This window comes from Zeus faber (assembly GCF_960531495.2).
Source record: "Zeus faber genome assembly, chromosome: 3".
NCBI lineage: Eukaryota > Metazoa > Chordata > Actinopteri > Zeiformes > Zeidae > Zeus > Zeus faber.
This window is the reverse complement of record NC_137190.1, coordinates 32759936-32776717: the sequence shown is the minus strand read 5'-3', so window position 1 is coordinate 32776717 and position 16782 is coordinate 32759936. Positions and strand designations below refer to the sequence as shown.

At 44.2% G+C, this 16782-nt stretch overlaps 1 protein-coding gene across 1 annotated transcript; it reads right to left on the bottom strand.

Moving 5' to 3' along the window:
- Positions 1–526: 526 nt before the first annotated feature.
- Positions 527–12407, bottom strand: lamp1a (lysosomal associated membrane protein 1a). The gene is made up of 9 exons (XM_079997762.1): positions 12071–12407; positions 8968–9074; positions 8191–8410; positions 6067–6231; positions 3468–3670; positions 2868–2993; positions 2661–2727; positions 2334–2501; positions 527–1745 (listed from the first exon to the last, which is right to left on the bottom strand). Exons 1-9 carry the CDS (start codon positions 12120–12122, stop codon positions 1606–1608), a joined length of 1248 nt encoding a protein of 415 aa, XP_079853888.1. The 5' UTR covers positions 12123–12407; the 3' UTR covers positions 527–1605.
- Positions 12408–16782: the final 4375 nt, after the last annotated feature.

The following is a 16782-nucleotide window of genomic DNA, read 5'->3' as shown; positions in this document are numbered from 1 at the left end:
CTTTGTAATATGTAGGGCGGGTGAGGGCGGGGGGGGGTCCATCTATTATGTTTAGGTTCAAATTGACCCACTCAGGTTTAAATGCACTCCAAACAGTGAAAGAATTGTTAAAAAATCAGAAATGCAAGAATATTTGATTCCAAAACACTGTAACGACCCATCAATTAAACGTTTCCTTCCTCATTTCCTGTCACATTTTTTATATTTGATTTTGTGACGATATAGACCTATGGTATGGTTTAGAGGTATGGTTTAGACTTCAGGGTATAGAAAGATAGCTTTAATGGACAACAGCAGCTGGGAATTGAAGTCGGCCTCGTCTCTTTTTTTTTTTCCCCCCACTCTTGTTCCAGCCATGGTCAACTTTCTGTTCTGGAGTTCACCACCACCACCTCCGTTATGTTACCCAGCATCCCCCTGGTTGCTCATCCCCCCCCTGATGCTCGGGTGCTGCTCCGACTGACTTCCCCCAGTGTGAATTTGCATGTTCCATTTTTACTTAAATTCAACACAATTCCGACACGTATCAAGTTCACTGAAAGTTTTATTCAAGTTTTCTTGCTTTATAAATTTCTAAATCTATGCAAACTTCAAAACCATACAATTGGGGTAAATTTTAATTGACTAAAGTGAGACACCCCTCATACAAAACCAGATCGAAGGTCTGTCTATAAAAATAAGGAAATCACTCGACTTTCATATTTAAAACCTCAGAATAAGAGCTATTTGGAAAAACAGCCGTGAGATTAAAGAGTACCAGCCCTTGGTCGGGTTTAGTAAATGCAGTTACAGTATGTAGTTCTGACTACATGCAAAGAGCAGTAACCCACATTAAAACCCCTTATTTATTTTTAAAATCAGGGTTTCACCAATTCATATGGTTAGGAGTGGACATTCAGTGGATTCCCTTTTCATGAAAAGAACTGGGCATCATTGGAAATTTCCCAAAACCACTAAAAAGTACAAAATATAGCACTCTTTCATAGTGAGGAATTATTGACTTAAAAACCAAGCCCTCAAGAGAAAAAACCAGCATACAGACTAACTGCAGGACAAGCCACGGTGGCTTGTGGGCAAAGTGATCCTAGTGCTCGGTTTGAATTGACTGCATGAAAGCACTGTTACCAATCAGACCAGGAGTGGTAACTGTTCGCACTCCCGTCCCCTCTCAGCTGTGTCATGTGACATTTATTTACAAAAATATAAATACAAGACCAAAACAAGAACACAATTATTTGAACTAAACTGAAAAGTAAGTGTCCTCAGGCTTGCTTCACACCAAATCCGACCTAGGCAAACCAGAAGTTCATTCATTCCTGGGTCGGACAGCCGGATGCGATTACGGATTCGGTGCGACACAAGCGTCGGACTTATCCAGAAAGCGATACGTAACATTTATTCCGACAGGGGGGGGGGCAGAAAAGCTTTACAAACTTATCTCTGAATCATCTATCAACTGGAAGAGTTTAAATAGCAATGCAAATAAAAACATTTTTTAAAACATCACAGGCGCCATTCATCCTCTCATTCACCCGCACAATCACTTTATCATTTACGTGCATTTGCACACAGGACGGGACGGTTCCTTCCGGGCGGCGTCTCCTCTCAGATGGTCTGGTAGCCAGCGTGGCTCCTCTTCCTGCCGATGAGGTAGGCGATGAGGACGATCAGCACCAGGCCGGCCAGCGCCGCTCCCACCACGATGGGGATCAACATCTGGTCCTGGTCCATCTGACACTCCTCCGCTGGAGACGGCACGAACCGAGTCAAATCAAAGCGCATGTCATCATTTGGTCTCAACAGGTCGATATTGACTCCGGTCGTAACTCCGTATCGGTACAGTGCAGAGACTGGGCATCATATCATTTCAGTTCTGTTGTATCGTAACACTGTGACGTGGCTTTCATGAAGTCTCTTCCTGCATTAAAGTGATTAAATGGTCATTTTTTTTAACTGACGAGACTGCATCACTGCTTGGTCATCGTATCTACATAATAAATGATTATGCATTTAAAACTAACATTTACATTTGTAATTCAAACACATTATTACACATTTATTTAATTATCCATTTCATGTAAAGTAATTTAAAGCGCCAATTTAGAAGATTTCCATTTAAATAAATCTCTGTTAAGTCAATTACTGCTTTCCGGAAAGGTGCTGCCAAAAACAGCTAAACATTTAAGATTGCCACTTTACTATGATGTAATTTACATTTAAATAATATTAAATGTATGAATTAATAATTTGGTTTATTTTCACATTATAATTGCGATATTTTGGTCAAAAATATTTATAATATCTTTCCTTTTTATGTCAACACAGAGGCCTACCTGTGGCAAACTGGTTGGTGGTGACGCCGAAGGGCTGCACCTGCAGTCGGAAGGTGTTGAGAGCGAATCCCTCGGCGACGAACAGCGTCTGCTCCGAGTTGCACATGTAGGAGCGCCCCAAGGTGCTGCGCAGGTAGTCCAGGCTGTCGTTGCTCACCAAGACCGGATCTGGAAAGGGAGAGGATCCTTTTTGGGAGGAGCTCAGGTTCCAAAGGAGGGAAGGTCAACGAACACCGCGTAACACGGTAGGTTTTATGGCGAGAAGCGGCCATCACAGGAGTTCTATCAGATATATCAGATATTCCATGTTTTTCGTTCCTTGCTTACCTGTCATATCGGGCCAAGCTGCGACCAGACTCAGCCAGCTCAGGTGGTACTTGTTCGATGTTGAGTTCTGTGGACACAGAAACAAAAAAAAAATGGTCCCACTTGATTTAGAACTTCTGAAGATTTCTAAGGTTTGTAAGGCATTGACATGAGTTCAACCGAGCTCGCCGTGTCGCCTCCTTATGAGGGAGCCGCGGGCTAGCTTACCAGGGTGAAGACGAAGGTGAGGTTGGTGTTCTGGTCCTGGGTCAGGACCAGCGTAGCACTGCTGGTCTCACAGTGTCCAGAGGCCGAGGTCTGATTGGGGTGCAGGTTGACCACTTCCTGGACCATCTGGTGAGAGGACAAAGTCAGAAATACCCTGCTAATAGCTGGGGCGCTGTTGGCATCGTGCTCCGGGCGGGTTATCTCCCAAATAGGAGCCTTTCTGTGTGGAGTTTGCATGTTCTCCCCGTGCTCACATGGGGTTTCCTCCACCTCACGTCAGTAAGGACCCCCACCAAAAACATGCCCCCATCATCGTCTGACCAGCGATGGACACTTATCACCTGGTCCCCGGGCGCGTCCACGTATGCTGCCCACTGCTCCTGGCTGTGCCCCCGGAGGAAGGACAAGCCAGGATGGGTCAAAAGCAGAGGAACCATTTCACCGGCCACCATCAAGCATGTGCATGTGTGTGTGTGTGCAAGCATGTGTTGTGGAGTGTCGTGTGACGATTAAAGACTGTTTCTTCTTCTTTCTTCTAATATGATAAAACGGTGTTCTTCGGACACGTCATCATAATCATATTGAATACATATATTTTACCTTTTTCTGCGACTTTGAGGAATAGGACACGTTGAGCTGCAGTCCCATTTGGGCCAGGAGACACATGGTGCCGTTTATGTTGATGGAGTAGTTTCCCCGCTCCGGGGTCCCCGTGGGGGTCGGTGCTGGGGTCGGGGACGTCGTCGGGGCGACACTCGTCGGCAACACCGTAGTGACGGCCTGGTCCGCTGTGCACACGCTTTCTGAGGACAAAAAAAGATTGTCTTCGGTTGTTAGGCTACCTGGGGGTTTCCCCAACCGTTTTTTTAAATGAAATAATCCCAGGGCACCCTACTATCCTGTTAACCGCTGAAAACATCACAAAACATGTAGAACTGTGCTTGTTATCATGGCCTACAAATAGTGAGTGATGCAAGACTCAAACGATTTGTTCGGAGCGAACAAATCATTTAAATGACTCAGGAGTCTGGAGTCACTCCAGCAAAAGAGTGAATCTTCGACTCAAACTCAAAATAATTACTGAGGACTCAATTAAAGTCAAAGTTTGAAAAAAAAAAAAAAAAGGTAATTCATATTAAATGCTCGTTGACTACGAAAAGTCTTATTGTTTTATATATAATATGTTGGACAACACTGATCCGCAGCACAAGTCAGATGTGAATTTCAAAGTCTACCAATTACTTTTTGGCGCAGAGGCAAAATAGTATATGCAAACAGCTCACTCAGATTTGGAGATTTTACTGTAAATTAACAGCGTCGTCATGAAGTTCAGTTTACAAATAAAAGGTTACGTTTTATTAGTATTTATGTGCAGTTTCTTTTTAGAGTCTTGAAATGAGGGACAATAATGACGCGTTGTGACTACGTTCCACCGTTTAGTTCCTCTGTAGTAAAAAGTTGAGCAGGTGAGCTGACTCTGCATGGAGCAGGCGGAGCGCAGTGCAGCGCCTCGCCCCTACCAATGTACAACCAGGGCTTCAGAGAGAGTCTTGTTCTGCTGGAGCTGCTATTCTGTCTGGAACTGATGAATTAGACGAAGTAGTGGAGCCTTGCAATTTTGATCTTGCAACATAAACGCTCATTTCCTTTCTTAATTTAATTGCAATTTGAAAAACCTTCACATTGTATTTATTCCAGAATACCTGACCAACGTTAGGTGGTCAGAGATAGATGGACTTTTTGAATTACATTAGAAAATAAAGTTTAGCCTAGATTTGTTATTTTGTGTTGCGCAATCAGAAATAAGACAACTTAATTCACCAAAAATACAAACCCCAATTCCAATAAAGTTGGGACGTTGTGTAAAATGTAAATAAAAACACAATACAATGATTTGCAAATCATTTTCAACCTATATTCAAATGAATACACTACAAAGAGAGGATATTTAATGTTCAAACTGATAAACTTCATTGTTTTTTTGCAAATATTCACTAATTTTGAATTTGATGCCTGCAACACGTTCCAAAAAAGCTGGGACAGGGTCAACAAAAGACTGGGAAAGTTGAGGAATGCTCAAAAAACACCTGTTTGGAACATTGCACAGGTGAACAGGTTAACTGGAAACAGGTGATTGGTTCATGATTGGGTATAAAAGGAGCATCCCCGAAAGACTCAGTCGTTCACAAGCAGGGATGGGGCGAGGTTCACCACCTTGTGAACAACTGCGTGAGCAAATAGTCCAACAGTTTAAGAACAACGTTTCTCAACGTACTATTGCAAGGAATTAAGGGATTTCATCATCTACCGTCCATAATATCATTTAAAAAGTCTGACGAGTCCACATTTCAAATTGTTTTTGGAAATCGTGGCCGTCGGGTCCTCCGTGCCAAAGAGGAAAAGGACCATCCAGATTGTTATCAGCGCAAAGTTCAAAAGCAGGCATCTGTGATGGTATGGGGGTGTGTTAGTGCCCATGGCATGGGTAACTTGCACATCTGTGAAGGCACCATTGAGGCTGAAAGCTACATACAGGTTTTGGGGCAACATATGCTGCCATTCAAGCAACGTCTTTTTCAGGGACGTCCCTGCTTATTTAGGCAAGACAAAGCCAGGCCACATTCTGCATGTGTTACAACAGCGTGGCTTCGTAGTAAAAGAGTGCAGGTAGTAAACTGGCCTGCCTGCAGTCCAGACCTGTCTCCCATTGAAAATATGTGGCGCATTATGAAGCGCAAAATACGACAAGGGAGACCCCGGACTGTTGAGCAACTGAAGTCGTACATCAAGCAAGAATGGGAAAGAATTCCACCTACGATGCCTTTAACAATTAGTGTCCTCAGTTCCCAAACGCTTATTGAGTGTTGTTAAAAGGAAAGGTGATGTAACACAGTGGTAAACATGCCCTGTCCCAGGTTTTTTGGAACGTGTTGAAGGCATCAAATTCAAAATGAGTGAATATTTGCAAAAAAACAGTAATGTTTATCAGTTTGATCATGACATATCTTGTCTTTGTAGTGTATTCAATTGAATATAGGTTGAAAAGGATTTGCAAATCATTGTATTATGTTTTTATTTACATTTTACACAATGTCCCAACTTCATTGGAATTTGTAAATCCTGAACGTTAAATCCAGAATTTAAAAACAAATTGCCCCACATATGTACATACACACACACATCAAATAAAGAGTAATACCAGTTGGACTGAGATCGCCTCCGGGCATGTACGCCTCGAGCCTCATGTCAGAGAGAGTGACGTTGGTCGCCCCCACCTGGATGGGGTCAGGGGTCACACAGCGGTAGGTGGTGTTGACTCTGGCCCAGATCCCCAAATCAGAGGTCGATATCACAGTGACCACATCTAGAGGAAAGTGGCGAGTTTGAAATAGGACGTTATTTTGATACATGTGGAATATACAGTACACCGATCAGCCACAGCATCAAAACCACCTGCCTAATATTGTGTAGCTCCCCCTTATGCCGCAAAACAGCTCTGACCCGTCAAGGCATGGACTCCACAAGACCTCTGAAGGTGTCCTGTGGTATCTGGCACCAAGACGTTTGCGGCGGATCCTTTAAGTCCTGTAAGTTGTGAGGTGGGGCCCCCATGGATCGGGCTTGTTGTTCCAGCACATCCCACAGATGCTCCATTGGATTGAGATCTGGGGAATTTTGAGGCCAAGTCAACACTTTGAACTCTTTGTCATGTTCTTCAAACCACTCCTGAACAATGTTTGCAGTGTGGCAGGGCGCATTATCCTGCTGAAAGAGGCCACTGCCATCAGGAAATACCGTTGCCATGGGGTGTACTTGGTCTGCAACAATGTTTAGGTTGGTGGTACGTGTCAAAGTAACATCCACATGAATGCCAGGACCCAAGGTTTCCCAGCAGAACATTGCTCAGTGCATCACACTGCCTCTGCCGCCTTGCCTTCTTCCATAGTGCATCCTGGTGCCATCCCTTCCCCAGGTAAACGACACACACACACGGCCGACCACATGATGTAAAAGAAAACGAGATTCATCAGACCAGGCCACCTTCTTCCATTGCTTCATGGTCCAGTTCTGACGCTCACATGCTCATTGTAGGCGCTTTAGGTGGTGGACAGGTGTCAGCATGGGCACTCTGACCGATCTGCGGCTACGCAGCCACATACGCAGCAAACTGTGATGCACTGTGTTCTGACACCTTTCTATCAGCATTAACAGCATTAACTTTATTTACAAATTTGTGCTACAATAGCTCCTCTGTGGGATTGGACCAGTCGGTCTAGACTTCACTCCCCATGCACATCAATGAGCCTCGGACGCCCATGACCCTGTTGCCGGTTCACCTGCTGTACTTCTCTGGAGCAATAATAACCACTGCATACCGGGAACACCCCACAAGACCTGCCGTTTTGGAGATGTTCTGACCCAGTCGTCTAGCCATCACAATTTGTCCATTGTCAAAGTCGCTCAGATCCTTACCCTTGTCCATTTTTCCTGCTTCCAACACATCAACTTCAAGAACTGACTGTTCACTTGCTGCTTAATATATCCCACAGCTTGACAGGTGCCACTGGAACAACATGATCACTGTTATTCACTTCACCTGTCAGTGGTTTTAATGTTGTGGCTGATCGGTATAAGCGCTCTTTACTGTGAGGACAAAAATAGTCCTATGTCAAATACAATATGATGTGTTTTAGCTTTGTTAATGTCCATAATTTGGGAAAGTACAATACAAAATGGAGAAAATAATGACAATTAACCTTAGAACACCTTTTGGTAAATTAGACAGTAGATGCAGATCTAACAGGATCACTTTTCGTTAATATCCATTCCCTCTCATAGGCTGGCTACATCCCTGCGTATACAGAATGATTTATTTTAGATGCGTGAAGGATGAGTGTTGCACATAACAGTTTTTAAATTGGTACTTCCATATTATCTGTCTCTGATTATCAAGAGCAGGAAGTCTTATAAATAAACAGTATGTACACACTTTATCTGCTTGTAATGTACTACCATGCTGTTGTATATCCAACTTAATTGAAATTGCCGAAAAGTGGCAAATCTCACAGAAATTAACTATATATATCATACAATGTATTATATTATACAAATACATTTAATGAAAAAGTAAAAATAAACCTGAAAAACAAATCAAATGGAGGACCTCTGAAGGGGCAACAGACCCCAGCTTGGGAAACCTTACTCTAACACAACTAGATTAAAATTTTGGTAATTAATTTTTTGATATTCAGCCTGGGTATGAGTCCCTTTCACTAGAATGCCCCATCCCAGTCCATCGACAGAGTTGGACTGAGGTCCTCACCGGAGCTGTTGGCCTGGGGGAAGGCAGAGGCGTCGCTCAGATTGTACTGCAGGCTCAGCTTGGCCAAGGCGTATGTGCTGCCGTTGGTGGAGAAGCTCAGGCCTAGGGCGTGGCCCAGCCCGAACACGGCCACCAGCTCCGCCGCAGCCACGTCTGTGCCGCATGAGCTGCTGCCGGCATCCACGGTGGTCGAGTTGGGGAGAGCCAGCTGTGCGGTGCTCTGGAAGGAAGAGGAGAGGAGGATTTTAGGAGCCCCAGATACAGCCTGATGATGTCAGAAGACGGCATAATACATAATACTGAAGACAACAACTATTTTTTTTTTTTTCTTCCTTCATGAACCTTCCAGTAGGGATCCAACTCACCGATCACTTTGAAGGCTCATGAAATGTAGTTCTCCTGCTGTGAGCTGTAGCTTGTGAAACCTAAGTTAGCCCGCTGCCGTTACATTTTTGGTGCGCGGCAATTAGTGCAATTATGGTACCACCTATAGCACTGTTTCTAGCCTGAGATAGATAGATAGATAGATAGATAGATAGATAGATAGATAGATAGATAGATAGATAGATAGATAGATAGATAGATAGATAGATAGATAGATAGATAGATAGATAGATAGATAGATAGATAGATAGATAGATACCTTATTGTCATTGTACAAGTAGGCAACAACAAAATTATATCCTCTGCATTTGACCCACCCAGGATCAGTGGGCAGCCGCAGTACAGTGCCCAGGGACCAACTCGAGCTCTAGATAGTTGAGAAACTTGACATACCATGCCACTGGAGGTGTTGTACGTGATGGAGAAAGAGGCAGAGAGTTCAGCTTTGATGCATGTGGAGTTTCCGTCGCTCACCTCTAAGGTGACGGCCTGAGCACCACCTGAAACAGACGACCGTTATTATTAATGCTCAACGTGACTTCAGACCAGCAATACTGTTTGACACTTGGGACTTGTGGCTGGTTGGAAGTGTGAACAGTGTGAACTCTGAGACACGCCGACCACGTGGTTTCCTGTTACTTCCCTTTCACAACCAGCAGGTGGCAGTAGAGTTCACACACTGCACGTGAACACAACAACATGACAGGCTCACAAAATTGACTTTCCCTGACTGACTGACATATTTTAAGGGCTTTCACAAACACTCGACTTCCTCACCCTCCTTTAACCTCTTTGTTAGAGTTGTTGTTATTATTATAAATTTTTTTTTTAAATCAACAACTTTATCAATTGTTGTTTACTGTCTATCTTTCCTGCTTGTGGGTAGATAAGAGATAACACTGGGGGGTCCACAAAGGAAATTAGAAGAGGTATTTTTCCATGAATAGTAAAGCGTTAAGGTTATTCCGCTTTACACCAGTGTTGAGATAACATGCGTCTTGGAGATCTCCTGAAACAAACCACCTAAGCCTCGACAGTCTCAGTCATTCACCTAAATCCTCAATCACTCATCCTTACTTAGTATGCTGATGAATCGTGGGGAGAGATATTAAAGCAGTTTGCTCGCACTTAAGGAAATGGAAAAAAAGAAAATCAAGGAGTTGTGCTGCAAATGTAAGGATAGCTATGGGTGATATTGAAGACTGAATTATGGGTAATTTTACACAATATCAGGTTTCATGTTCGGACTGAGCTGTACCTGAAAATGAAAGAAACATGTGTCACTGTGCTTATCACTATGGCCTACTAAAGGTTAATGATGCAAGACTCGCAAATAAGTCATTCATAGCAAACAACTCATTTCAATGAGTCGGGAGTCTGACAAAAGTGTGGGGGGATTGGGTGAATCTCCGTCTCACAAACTGAAAATAATTACTGCGATAAAACTGTGAAGGCATTTGAGGCGCTCAGCGCCCACAGAGCGTCCATCACTGCAGGGGAGTTGTTATCCTGACTGGCCTGGGCTGTTTGTACTTTCACTTGTGATGAGTTAAGATCTTTAGGGACTTTCCAGGAGAAAGAATGGAGCAATTTCACTTTTGGGAACCACCTTCACGATAGCTCAAGGTCACAGCAGATGAATCCAAGAATCCCATCTAACAATTCAGAGTTTGCTCTTCCCTGTAATAAAGACTCCACAGTGACCTGTCAATTGGCCTTTCTGGTCTATCATCCCTCAGAACAGTACAGTATAGTCTAGTCTATTGTGGTCTGTTTCTCTCTCCCAGCTCCTCTTTAATGTCCTCCCTCCTCCGGCTGAAACATGACACTGCCGTGGCCTCCGTACTGACCCGGTAAACACAGACTTTGACACAACACAGCAATCAGGCCATTGCCGCCGGAGATTTACTGCCACTCACGCTGATACTGATATGTACGCAGTCAAACAAGAGGCTATCCAGCTGCTGTTATTTTTTGAGGGAATACTGTTGCTGCAAAGTGTAAAGACTAAACCGTCTTTTGTTACAATTATATATTATTATTGGTGGTACTACCATTATTACTACTACTACTATTATTATTACCATAGGTATTATTGTTATTAGGACCACTGTTACACACACACACACACACACACACACACACACACACACACACACACACACACACACACACACACACACACACACACACACACACACACACACACACACACACACACACACACACACACACACACACACACACACGTTACTGTTGGAAATATTTGAGAACCAATCTTCAGTAATCTGGATATTATAACCAAGCAGGTAGTGGCATTGATTAGAACAGTCTACAAAAGTTGTTGGATTGGATGGAGTCATTGGATCAACTTAAAAGAAATAGCTTCAAGTTGAGACCTTATCTAAAACATGTGTGTGGAGGGAGTAACTCCCAGAGTTTCTCAGTCCTCATTCCTATATTGTCATCCATAGTGTCCCTTAGCTCCTAGAGCATCTCCTCACTCCTAGAGTGTCTCCTAGCTCATAGTGTCTTCTAAAGTGACTCCCAGCTCCAAGTGTCTGTCTCCTAGCTCATAGTGCCTCCTAGATCTTGGATTGTATTTTAGAGTGTCTGCTGGTTCCTAGATTGACTCCCAGAGTGTCTCCTAGCACTAACTTCCTTACTCTCTGAGCTGGGAGACACCTTAGAAGACAATGGTCTGAGACACTCTGGAATACAATTTAGGAGCTAGGAGACACTAGAGGCACTGATATACTCTAAGAGACGAGGAACTAGGAGACACCCTAGAAGACAATCTAGGAGCTAGGGGACACTGGTAGACAATATTGAGGCCAGGAGACACCCTAGCAGACAAGTTTGGAGCTAGGATGCACTCAATGAGCTCGGAGACGCCCTGGAAGCAATAGACACTGTAGGAGACACGATAGGAGCTATGGGACCGTCCAAGGGACAATACAGGAACTAGGGGACACCCTTATCAGCGAGGAGACGCCCTGGGAGACATTCCTGTGAGTAAAGATCCCCTCTAGGAGCCGCCCTGTGAGCAATAGACACTTAGAAGACACTCTAAGCGCTCCCATACACTGGTAGACAACCTTTTTTTTTGCTGGGAGACACTGTAGGAGCTCACACTGCTTTGCCGGCGTTGTTTTATCGACGTTGTTTTATCGACGTTGTTTTATTTGGTGTTATTTTGGAAACAGCCCGCGACAGGACTACTCTGTGGGGCTCGAAACGCACCGCGGCTCCGAGCGCTCCTCTCTCCGGGCGGAGGGCAAACGCCGCTCGAATAACGCTGCGACCCGAGCGAACTGCAAGCAGCACGCCGACACGGGCTGCTCGGCGGTTAGCTTCGCGCCGGACGCGCGGTATCTAACGTCGGTTGACGCAAATCCACGGGAGGCGTCACCCCGCTGAGCCGCCCGGGACAACGGGCTGTGTGGCGTCGTTTCGGTTCGACTCGCATGCGGCGGTCGGGCGCTTCGAAACTCACCTAGAAGCACCAAACAGGCGACGAGGGCGACGGAATAATTTGAGTAGCCCATCTTTGTTGTTGTTGTTGTTGTTGTTGTTGTTGTTGTTGTTTACAGAGCCGTCCCTGCGGGTAACAGCGTGGAATTGCGGGCGCAGCACACGCACTTGACGCCCCGCTTCCAGGAGCGGGAAATAAATAAAATGAATAAATCAAAAAACCCGCGGATTAAAAAAAAAAAAGAAGGAGGAGGAAAAACAAAAAGACGAAGGCGCGACAGACGCAACAGAAGCGACTCTGTCGCGTTTGTTTACGACCCACGATCCAGAATGCCCCGCGTCACGTGAGGCTTTATGCTGCGTTCGGGTCACGTGGGAAAGACGGCAACCGTGTCACAAGTACCACCAAGCGAGCGTGTTCAAGTCCTATTCTGGACTCGGAAATGTGAGTTGTTGTAGCCCATTTTAGCCCGTGACACGCGTGTTTCATCCCCCCCCCCCCAAAAAAACAAACAAAAAACAAACCTATTGCTGGATTTTAAATTTTGCACGCCGTTTTAACACGTGCGTGTATAAAAGAAAGAAGAAAAAGAAGAAACAGTCTTTATTTGTCACGCAACACACCACACTACAACACATGCTTTGATTGTGGCCGGTGAAATGGATTCTCTGCTTTTGACCCATCCTGGCTTGTCCTTCCTCCGGGGGCACAGCCAGGAGCAGTGGGCAGCATACGTGGACGCGCCCGGGGACCAGGTGATAAGTGTCCATCGCTGGTCAGACGATGATGTGTGCATGTTTTTGGTGGGGTCCTTACTGACATTAGGTGGAGGAAACCCCATGTGAGCACGGGGAGAACATGCAAACTCCACACAGAAAGGTTCCTGTTTGGGAGATAACCCGCCGGAGCACTGTGCCAACAGCGCCCCAGGCGGGAATCACCTCGAATAAATTGTATAGTGGAAACAAACGAGTGTGCATATTGAGGGATTTCGCTACCCCAAGCACTTTACCCTCAGATCAGATTCAAAGAAACAGCACGCAACTCCAAACTACACTAGGGCACCACTACAATTTTTGTCATTGTATTTTCAAGGCTCGTAAAAAAAACGTACAAATTTTCCAAATTTCCCAAGCGTCATCCGTCGCTTGTGATTAAAAACCGACCACGGGTCAAAGTTAAGCACACTGTGTAGGCTTTTGTTAAGCACTGATCTTATTTTCTTATTTCTTATTTTCTTTCTTATTTTAACCAGACCGAAACACAAGTGGCAATCATCGTTGTAGATTTTGACGGAGGACCTACCCACTCAAAAGTGCTACAGTTTAGGACTACAAACTAGTTCCCAACGGGTGGTGGTTATTCCTGGAACTTCCACGTGACGTGACTCCCCCACACTTAAGGTCTAATGTCAAAGCACAGCCAAAGGCTTCTGTTCTGTAATGTCAGAGAGTTATGAGACCAAAGAAGTATGCAGACAAAAGACAAAGGAAAGCGATTAAGCAGACGCATACGCCTAAATACGTTAAACACAAGACAACTAAAGGCATGAAATAAAGTTAAGGAAAATGGTTTGTTACTGGGATGACCCTTATAGACCACCGGTCGAAGCATAGGAGTATTTTCTGAAACTAGCTGAATGGTAAAATAGGGATATACTAACCAAAGCACCAGAAGTTATGCTTTCCCCCTACATTACAGTATAATACACAAAGACCCTAATTATCAGATGAGACATTAGAATTTTTTACGCAACATAGCTGATGGCAAGCCACCAGCATGGGACTGCACAGCACAATGCTGGTCATGCACAGTCAGCTGATCGCATCCGTCGATTCACAAGGGGGTGCGAGGAGTCTTGGAAAAGGAATGAAGGCAAGGCTTCAGCCCAGGCTTCAGGCAAGGCTTCAGGCCTGGCTTTCCTAGGAATCACCCTGACGCTGCAACATTCTGCCCTCGTCCTTTGGCAAATGAAACACGTGACCCAGACTGAAGACCAATTCATGTCGTTGCATGTGAAAGTATTGCACTGATCTTTCTGCTGAAGTAAAAGTATATAAGTAGTTGCTCTAAAATGTACTTAAGATATTACGAGTAAAGTGTTTTGTCATATCTGGTGCCTTGATAAGGAACAGAGCCTGTAACACAGTGTGAAGGATAAAGCTCATGCATATCCTGATTACAATTTACAAAAAAATCTGACTGACATATACACTGATTATAGTTATTAATGTATTATATAATTTATATATATATATATACATATATATATATATATATATATATATATATATATATATATATATATATATATATATACATACATATATATATATATATATATATATATATATACATACATATACATATACATACACACACATTTTAATATATTTATAAAATTAATTATAAATCATTTTTAACTGTAAATAATTATGTATATATTATATATTTTTTATAATAAAATAAACAGAATATTACTTAAGTAAGTACAGTGACTTAAAAAGTACAGTGACAAAGAACTTGTACTTTGTTACTTTCCACCACTGGTTGCAAACGTGGAAATTATCATGGAATAACCCCAAAGTTATTACAAAATTGTGCAATTTATAGGTAACATGGCAGAGTGCATTTTCATTTTCAGAATGGTTTAAACTGAGATTAGAACACACACACACACACACGCAGGTCCAGAGTAACCAACTGATATCTGACATCCAGGTGGTGTGCGCTGAGCACTCTGCTACATTGATGGGCGATTAGGGCTCGCAGCTGGATAGGGCACCTGGCTGGTTGCAGTAGGGTGGCCCTCGGCCTCGGCCTTGCTCTCGTGGGCATGGGGGCCCCGCCGGGCAATTCGGGCGGGGTGTCGTCTGTCGGCATGAGACTTGGCTCTGGGCCTGCGGCCTGCAGCTGCGTTGGTAGTGTGTGCCTGCGGGGTCTCCTTTGTGCGCTCCGGGACTGGTTTATGCTCCTTGGGGCCCAGCATGGGTGTTGCTCCGCGGGCATCCAACTTCTCTGGGGGCTAGGGGGGGGGGGGGGGTCTTCTGTAGCTGCAGGGCAGGGTGCTCAGGGCCTTCCTGCGGCCGTGGGGTGTCTGTACGGCCGTGGGCCTCAGGGGTGGCTTCGGGGCCTTTTCCGCTGCTCGGAGGCGCTACAATATAACACTGACATCATACACTTGTCAGCCCACTGGTCGTCCACAGGACAGAGTTACTACATTAGTTCTTGATGATTTAAGAATTAATAAAGAGTTGCTTTGCAGGTTGAGAACTTGAACTCTACTTGCGGACTTACTCTGTCCTAGATGCAATAGCATAAAAATACTCTGTTGTATTCCCAGCATGCTAACATGACAGGTAAAATTTTTTTAATAATAATAATAATAATAATTTTGCATTCACAGCTAGTGATGTATAGTATGAGCTACAGGAACTAGTCTTGCGAGACCCTGGGTCATCCTCCACCAAAAAAAACAAATACAAACAAACAAACACACATATACAGTGGGGCAAAAAAGTATTTAGTCAGCCACCAATTGTGCAAGTTCTCTCACTTAAAAAGATGAGAGAGGCCTGTTATTTTCATCATAGGTATACCTCAACTATGAGAGACAAAATGAGAAAGAAAAATCCAGAAAATCACATTGTCTGATTTTTAAAGAATTTATTTGCAAATTATGGTGGAAAATAAGTATTTGGTCAATAACAAAAGTTCATCTCAATACTTTGTTATATACCCTTTGTTTGCAATGACAGAGGTCAAACGTTTTCTGTAAGTCTCCACAAGGTTTTCACACACTGTTGCTGGTATTTTGGCCCATTCCTCCATGCAGATCTCCTCTAGAGCAGTGATGTTTTGGGGCTGTCGCTGGGCAACACGGACTTTCAACTCCCTCCAAAGATTTTCTATGGGGTTGAGATCTGGAGACTGGCTAGGCCACTCCAGGACCTTGAAATGCTTCTTACGAAGCCACTCCTTCGTTGCCCGGGCGGTGTGTTTGGGATCATTGTCATGCTGAAAGACCCAGCCACGTTTCATCTTCAATGCCCTTGCTGATGGAAGGAGGTTTTCACTCAAAATCTCACGAAACATGGCCCCATTCATTCTTTCCTTTACACGGATCAGTCATCCTGGTCCCTTTGCAGAAAAACAGCCCCAAAGCATGATGTTTCCACCCCCATGCTTCACAGTAGGTATGGTGTTCTTTGGATGCAACTCAGCTTTCTTTCTCCTCCAAACACAACAAGTTGAGTTTTTACCAAAAAGTTCTATTTTGGTTTCATCTGACCATATGACATTCTCCCAATCCTCTTCTGGATCATCCAAATGCTCTCTAGCAAACTTCAGATGGGCCTGGACATGTACTGGCTTAAGCAGGGGGACACGTCTGGCACTGCAGGATTTGAGTCCCTGGCGGCGTAGTGTGTTACTGATGGTAGCCTTTGTTACTTTGGTCCCAGCTCTCTGCAGGTCATTCACTAGGTCCCCCCGTGTGGTTCTGGGATGTTTGTTCACCGTTCTTTTGATCATTTTGACCCCACGGGGTGAGATCTTGCGTGGAGCCCCAGATCGAGGGAGATTATCAGTGGTCTTGTATGTCTTCCATTTTCTAATAATTGTTCCCACAGTTGATTTCTTCACAACAAGCTGCTTACCTATTGCAGATTCAGTCTTCCCAGCCTGGTGCAGGTCTACACTTTTGTTTCTGGTGTCCTTTGACAGCTCTTTGG